Below are 16,116 nucleotides of genomic sequence, written 5' to 3' on the forward strand. Positions count from 1 at the left end.
CTCTCGCGTTTCAGACAATCCTATGATATACCAATATAATCTATTCCGTGTTTCCTACAGTTCGATGATGTTCTGGTGAGGGCCAGAGATCTTCGGTATTGGTAATTGGTCTCTGTCGAGAATTACACTATTAGGCTGGGAATAGCAGGGCTACCGAGGCCGTGGTTTTGTTGTGTATTCCATGTGGGTCGGAACGACTTTCACATCTCCTACGGGATAATATGGGGTATTCAAAATGGGCACGGGTAATATTGAAAAAAAAAATTGCGAAAAAGTGATAATTTGTTAGAAGAATTGATACTCTGTTTCCATGTTAGTAATACGTATTCATAGCTTACAAGAGAATAGAAAAATATGTAAATAATCCTTGTACAATTTTTTTAACTAATTATATATTTATTTTCTATCGCATTTAATTCTTATTAATTAATATTAAAATAGTTTTGAGACGCCTCAAATAATATTAAATCAATTAATTTATTAAACAGTTTGCTATTCAAAATCTATCAGGAGTATAAACGTAAAAAATAATGCAACAAAAGAAATAAATCGAGAAAACTTAAACTATTGTTATTATGTCAAAAATCGTCAAATCATTCAATACAAATTGATCTAAATTATAATGGATTAATTATTCTAATGTTCAAATGTAAATGATTTTAATTTGAATAAATATTTCATTTAAACCAAATTAAATGTATTTATTACACATTTATTAGATATATATCTTTATGTATTTGAATATAATGGCTATACTTGAAATACTTGAGTTTATTACTCATAAAAACATCATACTATTATCACTAGGTACTTAAGTAATAGTGTGTATAACATAGTTAGCGGTCCCAGTAAAATTTAAGGCAATCTCGATATTCGTAATGTGCACATGTAAATTCAAACTGCTTTATTATATAAGCTCAAGTTTCAAGATTAATTTAACAATCTCTAGGCAATGGCTACAATGTTGTAATCAAAAATAAACATTAAAATTGACGTACCGTTATACTCGTACGAGTATATAACTATAAGTATCGTAACGTTCGTGTTGATTGAAAAATTATCATAAAAAATATGTTATATCATTAGACACAGCAACAAATTTAATTGAATATTTAAATAAAGTTACAAACAGCTATACCCATTATTCATTTCTACAAAATGTTATTGATCTATATTACATTCGAAAGAAGACTTCTATTGTTTCTTTTACAATATGACTCATTCACTTTTGAAGAATAATTAAATTTCATATAACTATTTATCATAACTTAGATAGGCTTACTTTACTTTATAAAACTGAACGTGAACTATTAACAACTATGACACACTGCGTAGTGTATTATATATCTGTAAGGGAAAAAGACGGAGCAATCGATTATTTATACATATATATTTTTACTATTTTTGTAAATTTATTGCCAGGTGGCAGGGCTTTGTATATGCCCGTCTGGAGAGGTACCTAATCATCAGATATTCTACTTCAAAAAGCAGTACTCAGTATACAGTTTTGTTATATTTTGATTTGAAGGGTGAGTGAGCTGGTGTAAATGCACAAGGGACATAACATCTTAGTCCGTTAAAAAAAAAACGACAAAGTTTATTTCGGGGTATGAATTATTTTTAGACTATAAAGAAATTCATCAAATTAGAGTCATTCTTACTTCAACATTTATTATTAAACGTGTAATAAACATTTATGAAAGCATAAAGTTTTTATTGAATTGATAGTATGGGCGAGTTTAATGCAAGCTAGCAAACCTATAAACCAGTTCACTTAAACCATTGGTCTCAAATTAAACAGACAACTTTGGTGCTGTTGAGAATGTAAATAAATAGAATATACATATCTACACCTTTCTTTAAACTATTTAATTTATTTAATGGTATTGTTGAAGTATATTTTTATGGTACATACCATCACTTCGCTGTCATAGCATAAATATTTCATTAATTTCCAGAGAATAATATCATATCCCGCTGGTTGCGGGCTGCACAGGATCGGTCGTTGTGGCGATCTTTGGGGGAGGCCTATGTCCAGCAGTGGACGTCCTTCGGCTAGAGGCAAAGCTTTTAATAACATTAAATTGACAAGCAGACACATTTTTAAAAACACTCAAATAGCTCTAATGTATTTTGTCCAGAAATAAATGATTATTTTAAATAAATATTTATTACTTTAGACGTTAAAAAAGAGCAGAAGTCCAATGAAAAATCAACATTAATAGATTCGGCAAAGAAAACCTTCACTGATGTAGACATAATATAGATTGTGATTGGTGTCAAACTATTTGATTCTGAAGTAATATAGTCAATATCGATAGGACCTTTATAGAAGACGGCTATTTGCGTAATTGATAACTGATTCATCTGAGTGAAGATTCACTACGAAGTCAATTTAAATATTAACTGACGCCTTTCGATAAATATATTAGATAAATTTATGTTTCCTATAAAAATACTATATAATAAAAGAAATTGTACCGCATAATTAATTAAACCAGATTATTACTACGAATAAAAAAAATAAACTGCTTTACAAAGGTATCTCATAAAATAGTAAGATGTATTTCTTTACTCGTTAAAGAAGTTTTTAGTGCTTTATTACGAAACTGACGTATTTTTCGACAAAACATACCATTGAAAAGAAATGATTGCCTTCAGGCTGGTTTAACTAAACCTATAATCTATTTTTTTTTTTAAATCTCCGCTAAATTTATTTTACCTTTAAAATTAAGTGTAGAGTAACAAACTAAACAAAGTATAAAAAGGCTTTACATTCAAGGCAATTTACAGTGCACAAAGAGCTAATGTTTACTTAGGTATATCTACATAGATGTCTGAATACTAAATCTAATATAACAAATTACAAATTCCAACATAATCTAGGCATCTATATTTCGTTTTTTATAAACAAATTACCTACGATGTTATGTAAATCCAAACGGATGTTAGTCTATGAAACATCCTTGTTGACCTTCATTTAAACAGCAAGACATAAATCACAAAATTTTATCAATAAAACCGCTGCCTAAGCTGTATTGAAGATGTTCGCACCCACAGGCCTCTAAAACTAGTTTTGTTTCGTTAAATGTCAACAACTATTATTACCACCGCCCCAGAGGTCGCTCGGGTTACTATAAATATAGGCTACATTCTCATAAAACAGGCCTTTGAAATATACACTTCTTGATTAAATATGATACACTCAGATGACATACATACGTAACGTAAATTACGCCATCTCATTTCTATTAATAATCAATATACTTAATATTAATATTTGATCATCGAAGTTATATCTCTTAAATTTAATTTAAAAAGCAACTAAACTTTTAGCATTTCAGTTACTAGTTATTTGTGGTATATTATAGATAGCAAAAAAAATTGGTCGAAAACTTGCTAAAAATAAAATTAAATATTTTTGACCGCAGACGATACGTGTATGATATTATTATATGATAAACATTAAAAGTTGGTCCATTAAATAAGCGTTTATTTCATAAGTAGGATAATAAACTAAAAACGGATATCCTTACACGCAAATATGTTTTACTTATAAAGTATGAAATAGTATTGCAGTTAATAATGTTTAATATATTATAATGGATTTATTTTAAAATTGTACGTAGCCATAAAATATAAAAATATGATATAAGAGTATTCAGTACGGACTCAATTCTATGAAGAAATAAAAATATAAACTTCATATCATTCGAAATATGTAGATGCTTTTTTGCTTATTAGTGAATCAAATTTAAGAGGCTTATCCTAAAAAAAAAAGTTAAAAACAATTTTTTGCACGTGCTATTATAAATAAAATGCATTCATTTAAAAAAAAAAATAATAAACAATCGACAATTATCTGAATACACGTACGGTGTTATTAGTTTAGGATGATGTTTGAATTTCTTGATTTTACTAATTGTAATATTTTCTTTTTTTTAGCTTACGAATTGTGCAACTCTCCTATTATTTTTTACATTATTTATAATACAGTATATAAAAATATTCATAAATTTTAATAGAAACCTTTTTATATAATTTATGGAAAGTTTCCTGTGGATGGGCGTAAGGAGTTATTAAAATAAAATGCATTATTTGGTATAAAACTATTTAAATTAAATAAAGAAATGTCTATACAGAAATTAATACAACATCGTGCCAACCTTACGACACTAACAGCAACATCAGTCTAAACTTCGTCACCGTAAAATTGTTTAAACAACGGCAACGGTATTCATTAAAATGTAATTTAAGAGGTTTTTGAGTATTTCTTCAAAGGTTAGAGGTTTGAATTTATAGTTAAAAGTTTACTTCCTATTGAGTTTGGGGTTTTGCTGTGGCGAGAATTTCTAAAGCACGCTGAATTTCAATTGGGATTGGTGGTGGTGTGGGAAGGATGCTGGATTGGGGTTGGTATCCGTTCTCATCAGCGATATAAGACAGCTGAATAGGGCTACCGTCGTCACTAGGGTATTGGAAATTTCCTTGGATCTGCAAAGCTGGTTCTTCAGCGCCGATGTTTCTGAGAGCACCGTTAGCTTCAGCAGCTATACCGTTACCGGTTTCAAACGCGTATCTGAAGCTACCGTCTGGTGAAATGTCGCTGTCTTGACGAAGGATCGGGATCGGCTCCTGCTGTCCCTGAGGGGCGGCGAGGGCGACAGCCACAAGAGAAAGGATGATCTGAAATAGACAAAAAAAAAACATTAAAAGAGGTAAACGAGATATGTAACCCAACTTTCTCAGATTTCACTTAGTCTTTAAAAAAGTTTAATAAAATAATATTTTATTTATTTATTGGAAGTTATTGATCTCAATATTATTTTGAATAATATTATTTTTAAGGTCACTTTTTTTAAAACACTATCACACTTACAAAGGCTCTCATGTTGTACTAAATTGATGAATGCAATAGACAATGTTGATCTAAGAGTGTTATCGGTATATATACGGTGGTCACCTTGCCGCCTCCACCGTTGGGTGGTATTGCACCATACGCTGCGTCAGAGTAATTCGACAATATTATGTGAGAGCTTACCTATTCATGCGCTTGCGAGATATTTACACATCTTTTTAATATGATTCTTTCTCATCTTTTTTTTGAACAATATTCTGTTACTAAGATACCTTTACAAACAACAAGTATGTCAAATTGAAAGACAAATAATTATGCAAAAATATACTAATATAAAAGTTTCTATTCGTGTATTCAATTGTATATAAAAAAACACTTTACTCTTCTTTTTTTGAAATAAGGAATGATAAAATAACTATTGTTATGAGCAGATATCGTAATAAATACTACTAATGAACTGATGTCTTAGATTGAATTTAGCCACAATCTGCTTAGTTTTTTATTAAATAATTTTATAATCTCCTCCATTAGAGATCCATATGAGCTAATATATTCAAACGCTTCTACTCTAATTTCAATAACTGTTATAAAATTCAAAATAATATATTTAAAATTGTAAACATTTCATTGTAATAATAAATTCTTTGGATATAAAGCTATTAAAAAAATTAAAATACGAAATTATCAAGAGAAAGTCTTATTCTATAGGTTTCGGTTTGACGATAATGCCTTGTTTTACGTTTTTAAATAAATAATTACAAAAGCATTGTAGTTACATTTAATGACCTTTATTATAAACAAAGATATATCAACGACATTAGTCTTCTGTTAAAGTTATTTGCCTTTGCATTGCCGCCTTTGTCTTTAAAACATATTTTAAATAGCGTACTTAATTTTATTTAGTAATTTTGTAAAGGTTACACAACCCGAATTCGAGAATAGACACTGCTATTGCATAAAGGTTTAAGACTGGTTGCTTCTGTAAATAAAACATACACGTGTAATAAAACTATCTCTATCTTATTTATCACCTGTATCGTGTGTTATGTGCGATAGGTCATTAATGAATCGGTGTAACCTAAACAATTAAAAAAAAAAAGTTTTTTACAAACAAATCAAATAAAATTATAATTTATTGCAAATTTCAACCAATCATTATAGCAACAAATGTGTACAAACTCTGACATGAAGTTTTGAGCTGAAGTTCAATCGATTTAGTGATTTAAAATTATTTTGCAAGACACTTACGACACACTTGTAACGTTAAAGACTGTATAATAGCTAGAAGTTGTTTCTTATATATTTATTGTAAAAAGTTCTGATTTTAATTTAAAATTATTTTATATTCCAAAGTTAAAAAGAATAATACAACTAATAAGCAAACTAACGCTTACAGTTTTTCCATGTGAATTTATGAATGAAATTTCAAACAATCTCTTAACCGCTATAAATTATTTTTTATTAAGCAGTTATGCTTACATAACATTTACATTACATTACATTAGCAGCCTGTAAATTTCTCATTGCTGGGCTTTGAGGAGAAGGTTTGGAGCATATTCCACCACGCTGCTCCAATGCGGGTTGGTGGAATACACATGTGGCAGGTTTTCGTTGAAATTAGACACATGCAGGTTTCCTCACGATGTTTTCCTTCACCGCCGAGCACGAGATGAATTATAAACACAAATTAAGCACATGAAAATTCAGTGGTGCCTGCCTGGGCTTGAACCCGAAATCATCGGTTAAGGTGCACGCGTTCTAATCACTGGGCCATCTCGGCTCGGTTATGCTTAATATGTCTTTAATTTCTAAGTTTAGATTAGTAGTTATTACTCTTCCTTAATACATAATTAATTATATAAAACTGAAATAATGAATCTATTTTCAAGATAAAATTCAAAACAATTGATCATATATTTAATTCGCATTAAAAATATATGGGGATAATGATAAAAGTAAAATTAACATAAAAATATTACATAAATTAAGTCTAATTTATTTTATTTTATTTATTACTGTTCTTTCAATTGATAAATTATGACAAAGATTTATTTTTTTATTTCTTTTCTTTTATTTTTTCGCTAAGAGTAACTTTCGAGAGTCTAAACAATCAGAATAACAACTCATCAATAAACTTTATAACTATTCCTAGCAATAAATCCTTGAAGTTATTGTTACGAAATTTTAATTGCAAAAATATTCGTAACAGTGTCTTTGAAAATTTTCCTACATATTATATTCAATTTGTTTATACATTTTATGAGTACCTCTGTGGGGACATTTATTTTTGTGAAATATATCAATTATCATAACAGTCATGTTAAGGTAGCCGATTAGAAGTGTTTATTACACTTTAATAGTTACATTTGTTACTTTTTTATAAAATAAATATATAAATAAATTAAAAAAAATAATGTCTTCAATCTATGAGGTATTTATGTTTAATTCATGTTCTTATATATGTATATATCCGAGCTGTATTAATATGTTGACCCTACGAGATTCAATTTATAATTATATCCAGTATTATTCAATTTTAGGAAGTTACTTTAAGATTGAGTGCACAATAATTTCGTATTTTTAAAAATTATATTTAGTCCGTCTACCACCACTCTCGTAAATAAATCATTTATTTACTATTATTATATAACAAAAACGGCTTGACTTCGTACGGGTAAAATTAATTTTCTACACCGAAATATTTACTAAATAAATGTACATATCCAATAATGCAAACTGATGGCGCCAAGCTCTACTTAGGCTTCATTTACATGGCGCCGCAGCCATGCCATGTTAGCTAAGCCAGAAAACAGTTATGTGTATACAATATTCCGATACATTGATTTTGATTGTTGTGAGACTTGGTAAATAAATCTAAATGTAATAATTTATTTATCATACTTAAACAAATTTTAAGTAGAATAAAGCGATAGGAGGTTTAGTCTAGGATCAGTATAAAATGCTGAGATGACGAGAAGATGAAATGACGAGTCATAGATTGAGTCAATTAAATATTATAATATGTTTTGTATGCCCGCCTACAGTAAATAGTCTATGGTCCAAGCTTCATATGTAGTGAAAAACTCTGAAAACTTTCGATAACTCAGTCTGTGTTAAGTTTCTTTTCGGAGTGTAATAAGGATAATATTTTAAAAGATGTGGAATTGATTTAAATCCACCATCACCAGCAAGAGAATGTCTGATGTAAATAGAAAATTCAATAGTGTATTTGTTTGCTTTTAATTCCACTTCTGGAAGTACACAAGCGCCACAAAAAAAGTTGCACGACTGTGTTTTAAGACACAGTTTTTGGAATTCCAACGTTTATTAGAACATTTACACTCAAGCCAAACATTTATGTATAGCATTTAATGGCCAACAGAAATTAATTAAAGTGTTTATTATTCATAATAATGTAAATCTACAACGTTTTTTATTTTTTATTGCTATCGAGCACGGTTTCGCCTGCGGCGCCATATAAACGAAGTTACTTAAATTTCGTCGGCTTATTGGCTATTAAAATGCATATGAGAGAGACAGGTATATAATATCGCCGAATTTTCCAGTAATTTTGAAGATCGATATTAGTCTCTCATACTTATTTTAATAAAAGCTTTTGCTCAAAAAGTGACGAACTTAGTAGTAGTTGACGTAATATTAAAAAAAATAATACAAATTTTAAACATACTAACTATTATTTCCATTCAATATCGATTATTTTCATTTGAAAGTGAAATTGCATATTCTAGTAAAACATTTACGGCCTTGTAAAGTTTGTTATTTTTTTTATTATTTTAACGTCAAAAGAACTTGTTTGACGAGGTCTCACAGTATTCCTAAGTTCGTAATTATGTTGTTAACGGGTTAAGGGCTCGTGCGACACGAGGTCATGGCAATCGGACTCTGATTCGTAAAACTTCCATAGTCATTTTTTTAGTCATCAATTATCGTTTTCGTTTCGTAATTTGATTGAAATGATTTTTTTTAATTATAAAATCATTTAGTTTAAATTATATAAATATAAAATAATAAGTATAGACATTTGAGTTTTGTAATGTCCGGTAAGTCGACGATATAGTAATTTTCCAAGCGGGGTATCAAAAAGTGTGCCACAGACTTGGCTAAATGTTTACATGGGTTCTGTTTAAGCGAAAACCAATAAAGAATGCTTACTAATCACCTCATTAACTTAAATGAAATTTGAACATATTATTTCGACATAAATATTTTAATCGCTTATGTTAATCTATTGTGTAAAACTAGCAGGTGCCTCATAGTCTTTCGCATTCATCAGAGTTTGCACCGAAAAAAAATGAATAATTTTTCAAATTCATCATACTTTTACGTCGGATATTGTTTTATAAAAACATAAAAATAGTTTTATAAAAAATACTAGTTACCCTTTGCATGTGTGAAGGTCAGGTGTTACATACCCTCTGACTTTCTGTAGTCCTCTCAAAGTGTATGCAAAGTTTCATTATAATCAATTCAGTACAAAGATCGATTGCGTTAAAGCAAACAAATACATAAAAAACTTCGGATATACGAGAGAATTTTGAATTAATTAGTTTGAAAACTAATTTGCTTCATAGTTTTTTTATATGAATATGTATATTTATTATATATACACATTAGAACCAAACTTTTTGTTTAATTTGAGATGCAATGACTTTTCTGATCAATTCCTATTGTTTCTAAAGGAACTATTAGAACGACTATAGCTTATAGAAATTAAATATATAATTTAGTTTGTATGAGCTAATTCTATTAAATTTAGTTGTTTTTTAATTCAAGTGAAATTATCATAATGTTGCTTTAAGATTATGTCAATATTTTAGTCAATGGAATTTTGGATTTGATGGATTTACATTTCTTACAGTGTCAATGTCTATGGGCGGTGGTGATCACTAACCATCAAGTCGCCTATTTACCCATAGGACTATCTATATTTATTACAATAATTAAAGATAAGAATTATGCAACAAAAATTTCTGAAAACATCGATCATTTTCAGTAATAATTTTAATTAAATTAAAAATTAATTATTACATAAGCTCCAAAAATGAATAGTTAAAATACCTTAATACTTTTAGCCTATCATTAATACATTCCAAGAGGAATAAAGATAAACAAACATTTTTACGTAGTCTATGCAAATATAATCCACATAACTTTAACTGCTTATATCCGCTTTAATTCTATTTTCAAATTCCGATAACGGATAACATCTCGTCGAAAATAAAAACGCCATTTATAGGGATTCCATGATGAACGTCATAGATTTTGCAAGATGTTGCTATCTAACCAATTAAATCGCATCGATTCAATGTCGATGCTTTATTCATCTTTACTATAGAATATGCTATGCATCTTAATGTTACTGATATTACATTATTTTACAAGCTTTTATTTAATTTCACTCGGTGATAGGACTAAGTGCCCGCCTGAGTAGGTATGACCCACTTCTGAATAGTAAGTAATGTCCTCAGGACTAAGACCTGGGACAATACGTAGGTACTATTCTGCAAAAATATTTTTTGATTTTAGTATAATGAAATCAAAATAAATAATTATTACAACTAGAAAACACATTCCCAGCGGCTAATTTTAGGTTTAGGTTTAAGTTACCAGATAACCATTTAAATGACTTTTCAAATTTTTATTTTCGAGACTAAATATAGTAATTTTGACCAAAACATCATTAAGCATGCTTATAACATAACTGCTCATGAGTAAAACTTTAACTAAATTATTAAACTTTAACTGTACTAAAATGATCAGCAAAAAACGTGGGATCGAAAATGACGGTATGTTGTGTGTTTCTACCTTCGTATCATTAACCGTATTACATGTCACTATTTGGATTTGAATACAAATTAGCGATAAACATTTTGTGATTTAAAAGATAAATATTTTAGTGATCTTAGGCTGGTGATCGCCTTATGCAGCAATTATAATTTATCACTACATGACTATTTATACGTAATCGTAAATAATATGATTATTATTAAAATTTACGGTTAGCCAACTTTATTTTCTCCAGGCTCCAGTTCAGACGCGAGGGAATACCACCGCCTTAACATGCACTTCTAACATTATTTTACTGAACCGCAATCGATTTTTTAACAGCATTAAATAGTTCGAAAAAATCGAAATATGTTATTTGGTATATTTAAAAACTTTAATTTACGAACTAAACACAAGCATAATAATATCATTGAATTTTGTTTTATGTTAAATATATCACGTAATACACGTGCTTTTAGAGCTACATTTTGTAAAATTAATAGAAACATTTATCATTAGATCTATATAATGTAATAATAATTTTGAAAAAGTATACTATCTTTAGGGCTTGTCATGCATGCATTTGCACTGCGTACGCATATTTATTAAGAACTTTTAAATAATATGGTTAAAAAAGAAAGAATGAAATAGTAAACATAAAACTTATTGTCTCTGCACATTATTAAATATAAACATTGAAGTTCGAAGAAAACAAATGCATAACTATCAAAAAATTTATTTGGTCTACAAAAATACAAAATATATGTTATAAATTACTATGGTATGTCACTAATTGTAGTGTGGTCATTGTAACAAATTACACGTTTCTAACTACATATATGTTTTTTTTAACAAGAAACATGAAAGGATAATTTATTATTCTGTTTGGGGTGGGGCGGTGGCGAGGTAGGCCAGGGAACGCTGAATAGCCTCTGGTACTGGAGGAGCGGTAGGCAGATGAGCGCCTTGAGGTTGGAAACCGTTCTCATCAGCAATGTAAGTCAACTGAATATTTTGTCCATCTTGACTAGGGTACTGGAATTGTCCCGAAACTGCCAAAGTGTCGACGTCGCCAACTTTCTTCACTTCTCCTTTTTCATCAGCACTGATACCGTTGCCAGTTTCAAAAGAGTACTGGTAAGATCCGTCACCATTGATCTCGCTGTCCTGACGTACGATGGGAATAGGCTCTGCCGGAGCTTGAGGAGCAGCAAAAGCCACTGCGACGAAAAGAGCAACGATTACCTGAAATGAAAGTATGAAATGTACTTTTTTACGATTCACATATACAATATTTGCACACATTCGTTGTTTTATCACTTCACTGTCACTTGCACAAATTAGCAACATTCAAAGGAACACTTACAATAGATTTCATTTTTGTACGATTGGTTGACAATGTATCGAGTGAAGATACTGTAAATAACTGATGCCGTTATGATGTGATAATTTGAGTATTTATAGTTAGTTCTCGGTAACCACCTCCTTGCATTCCTAGTTTCGTCTTTACCGATTTCGCAAAATCTATGAAATAAGTAAACAACAGATGCATTACCTCGAGGCCTGTATGTCGTATTGTCGACGTAACGCCTGTCAACAATCCTAACGGATTGTCATTTGTTCAGTATTGACCTTAGTGCATGCATGTGTTTACACCCACGGTATCACACCGCTTTTCACAACTTTATCACACAATTCATTAGTACGTACTTAGTTACACAAACCTATTATCATTAATTCATCATCATGAATTTCATCAGCTTAAAGAAACATATTTCTTATGCTTCTCTAATTTAAAGACAATTTGCTTTGTGCGTGATTATTACCTTCACGGATTTAAGCTAACATTTTAGTCAACCTTGATTCAACTTAAGTGAACGAAATCCAACGTAGTTAAAGTTATTGCCTATTTTGGATTTTAATATTTAAAGATGAATTTCAATGGATATTATGTTTTTCTTAGATTTGGAGAAATATTGGAAAATAAGCTGAGATTTGGAATTCTATATTCAATCGTTCTGACTCTTAATTTAGCCCTCATGTCACGCGATAAATATGAAATGTTATATAATATACATTTTACTTATATATTGTTCATAGGACAATTCAAAATATGCTATTCATACGTGAGTTCCATTTACAAACTCAATTACCTTAAACGAATTTTCACCATTACCAGAGTTTGTTACAAAAAAAACGACTTATAGAATTTCAACAAACTTATATCAATGAATACAATGAAATAATAATATCATATATGAAATTGGTATTTAATTGATACTTATACATAAAATGCCCACGCAAATAAATTAGTTTCGTATGATTTTGCATACCTCTAGCATTCTCCAGTTACATATGACTGTATAAATCTATAGATCAAAACTAGAATAGGATAATATGTGGAAATAAAGAAAAACTTTATAAGCTTGTTTTACAAACAGTACATAATTATTATTAAATTTTTCAATACGCATACATACATTCATACAAAATATGATTAATTTAGTCAAGACGAACCAAGGTCCTAAAGCAAGTATGCGTAATGCGTTGTATACATAGATAATATGTATTTTATAACACATAGTCAATTATATCCAAACAGTTAAGACCTTCGTCAGTCCGAGCTGTTATTTACATCAAAGCTAATTATAGTATTTTACTATTTCATATCATAATTAATGTAAAGTAAAATTTTGTTTGTTTATGTATGTACCTACTGTAAGTTTATAATTATTTATAATACATTTAATACTGTTTATACATTTTGTTCGTATAAAATAACGTATAATAACGAAACATACGCTCAATTTAAAATATATTTTATTCAAATAGGATTTTGAATTATCTTTTTACAAGATTTATTAAACATCATGCACCATGCATAGAACCAGATGTATGGCAAGTACTAAAAGGAATCAATAAGAAACTCATAAATACTCTTAATAGTTACTACATAAAAATCAACCAAAACTAACTATATACTGTTATCATTTTTATATTATACCGTAATTTTAAAATATTTCATTCATAGTTTTATAAAACTGTATAATATATTTGTTATAAAACATAACTTTTATCATTCGATACATTACTCAAACTTGAAATTGTAAAAAATTAGATTATAATAATACCCTCCAATAAAAAAAATACGCAGAAAAGGATTCGAATTTGGACATTATTTGTATTGTTGTATAAGCTTTCATAAGCCTTCGATGTTCATTTATGTTATTTGTAACTGTAGGTCCACACTATGCCTGCTATTGTCCTTCCCTTGATATCTTAATAGAGATTGTCTGGAAGAGTACAATGTAAGTGATGCCACCATAAGGCCATCGCATGCTTTATATTTTTTTTAATAATTATACATATTGTGTGTTCACTCCTTACTAATATTATAAATAAGTGAGATAATTTATTTATTGCGGTTTCACGCCTCAACTACTCAACCAATAATTACTAACTTTGCCCCATGTGATGTGTGACCCCTCATAAAAACCAGTAAAAAAATCTGCCTATAAGTAGTTTGTAATTTTATAGTTTAGAAACATGTTTGTTGACGTACATATATATATAGTAATTTAAAATGTTTTATTTTTATTATTTTATGGAATGCAGATGAGCAAAAACTGGGCCTAATGATAGGTGGCGCATGTAAACCGCTGTATCAAGACACGTGTCATAGTGTCGAGCCAAGTTCAAGCTAAATTAAAGCTAGGAAATAGAAACCTATACCGACGCTGTCAGCCATTTTTTGACACTTGACCTTTAATATAAAATCTTTTTAACATTAGATTAACCTGAACCCCAAATAAATACATCTCAAACGGTATCACGTAACGGTATAGTATCACTGACTGACTGATAAAAAGATCAAATACTAACCCACTTCCAGATATTCTAGAAAGTTGAAACCGTCCAGTTCAGATCAGATCAGATCGTTCAATTCAGAAAACAGTGTTTTTACGATTTGAAGTATCTTCCAAGCAGTCCATTTATATTATATAACCTTGCGCCTTCCGAAATAATACTAGCAACTAAACTAAACTTTTTATTTCACGGATAATAAATTTCATAATGAATGCTTTAATCGGTATATATAGCTGATTTTTTATAATTTATAAAACTTAGACAACCAATAATAAAATAAACTGCAACTGGCAACGCATTAAATAGATTTGAGTTAAAACTTGAATACGCAATTATTCTTGCTGAATAAATTTATTTATTTATTCTCAAAAAACTTATGTCTAAAATTTGACAACCTACGCCACACCGAGGTCCCGGGTTCGATTCCCGGCCGAGTCGATGTAGAAAAAGTTCATTAGTTTTGGGTCTGGGTGATGTTGTCCAATATTAAAAAAAAATCCACATTACAGTAAAACGGTAGTCAACTTAGCTAACGCATTGGGCGTTAGCTAAGTTGACTACCAAAACATTATTGTAATAATTCCTCAGCTTACATTTAAATTAATGTAATATAATTGGTAAATTATGTGCTATTTGAATTTAGGTTAAATAGTAATTAGTAAATAAAGATTATTAAGTAATAAATATTGATAAAGTTCATATGTATAATTATTTACTATCTACATTATATAAATATTTCTTCGATTTTAAATGTAGGCGGGTAACATAAAGGTTTATTTATACAGCGTTAGAGTCATCCTTTAAGAGATTACATTTAAATTTAGTGATCGATAGAAACAGTTTTTTACACGTGGTTGCAACATCATTTTAGAGATCCATAGTAAAATTCTAAACCCTTATTATAATTTTGCCGTATTGCTTCGAATTTAGTTTTTACATTTTTAAACTAAAACAGAGGTAATTTTATGAGTTATTTATTTGAAAATTGCTCATTCATATAATGTAGATATAACAGGAATTTTAAGCGAATATTGTGGGTTCAAATCTATGCTAGCATCACTGAGTTATCAATAATATGCAAAATTAAAAAAATATATTTTTAAGATTTTAAATTAACATGGTTATTTTTATTACTATCAGTATTAAAAACAGGATATTTAAATCCAAATATCCATAATCCAAATATTGCACAGAGATAACAATTATTAGATCACATTTTATAAGTAATGAATAAATAAGATGCGTATAGCTATAAATCGTGGATAAAAATTGTGAAGATTTAAAAATATTTATTTTGTCATTCTTTTTTTCGCAAGTATAAAATACAGATCATTTACATAAAGTCATTACTGATAATGAGAAATTGTTGCAGTTTATTTGGTTAAACGCATATTTTTTAAGTTTAACTTATTATAGAAAGTGATATGTAATTTCATACATTTTATCATCAAATTATAGTACAACATCAAATTATAATACTTTTTGATATTTAGCGTAAAAATGCGATAAAAGTACCAAAAAACGGTGCGCTAGAAATGACTAGTATGACACTACACAGTTTACAGCTTAAACTTGGATTTATGTTTGACAGAGATCTGGCGTTA

At 29.1% G+C, this 16,116-nt stretch overlaps 2 protein-coding genes across 2 annotated transcripts; both read right to left on the bottom strand.

Moving 5' to 3' along the window:
• Positions 1-4,113: 4,113 nt before the first annotated feature.
• On the bottom strand, positions 4,114-4,923 carry LOC125064222 (larval cuticle protein LCP-17-like). The gene is made up of 2 exons (XM_047671168.1): positions 4,880-4,923; positions 4,114-4,686 (listed from the first exon to the last, which is right to left on the bottom strand). The coding sequence occupies exons 1-2, from the start codon at positions 4,889-4,891 to the stop codon at positions 4,318-4,320; spliced, it is 381 nt and encodes a 126-aa protein (XP_047527124.1). The 5' UTR covers positions 4,892-4,923; the 3' UTR covers positions 4,114-4,317.
• A 6,434-nt stretch (positions 4,924-11,357) lies between these two features.
• Positions 11,358-12,038, bottom strand: LOC125064148 (endocuticle structural glycoprotein ABD-4-like). The gene is made up of 2 exons (XM_047670980.1): positions 12,012-12,038; positions 11,358-11,890 (listed from the first exon to the last, which is right to left on the bottom strand). The coding sequence occupies exons 1-2, from the start codon at positions 12,021-12,023 to the stop codon at positions 11,522-11,524; spliced, it is 381 nt and encodes a 126-aa protein (XP_047526936.1). The 5' UTR covers positions 12,024-12,038; the 3' UTR covers positions 11,358-11,521.
• Between the last annotated feature and the right edge of the window lie 4,078 nt (positions 12,039-16,116).

This window comes from Vanessa atalanta, chromosome 5, assembly GCF_905147765.1.
Source record: "Vanessa atalanta chromosome 5, ilVanAtal1.2, whole genome shotgun sequence".
Classification (NCBI taxonomy): Eukaryota; Metazoa; Arthropoda; class Insecta; order Lepidoptera; family Nymphalidae; genus Vanessa; species Vanessa atalanta.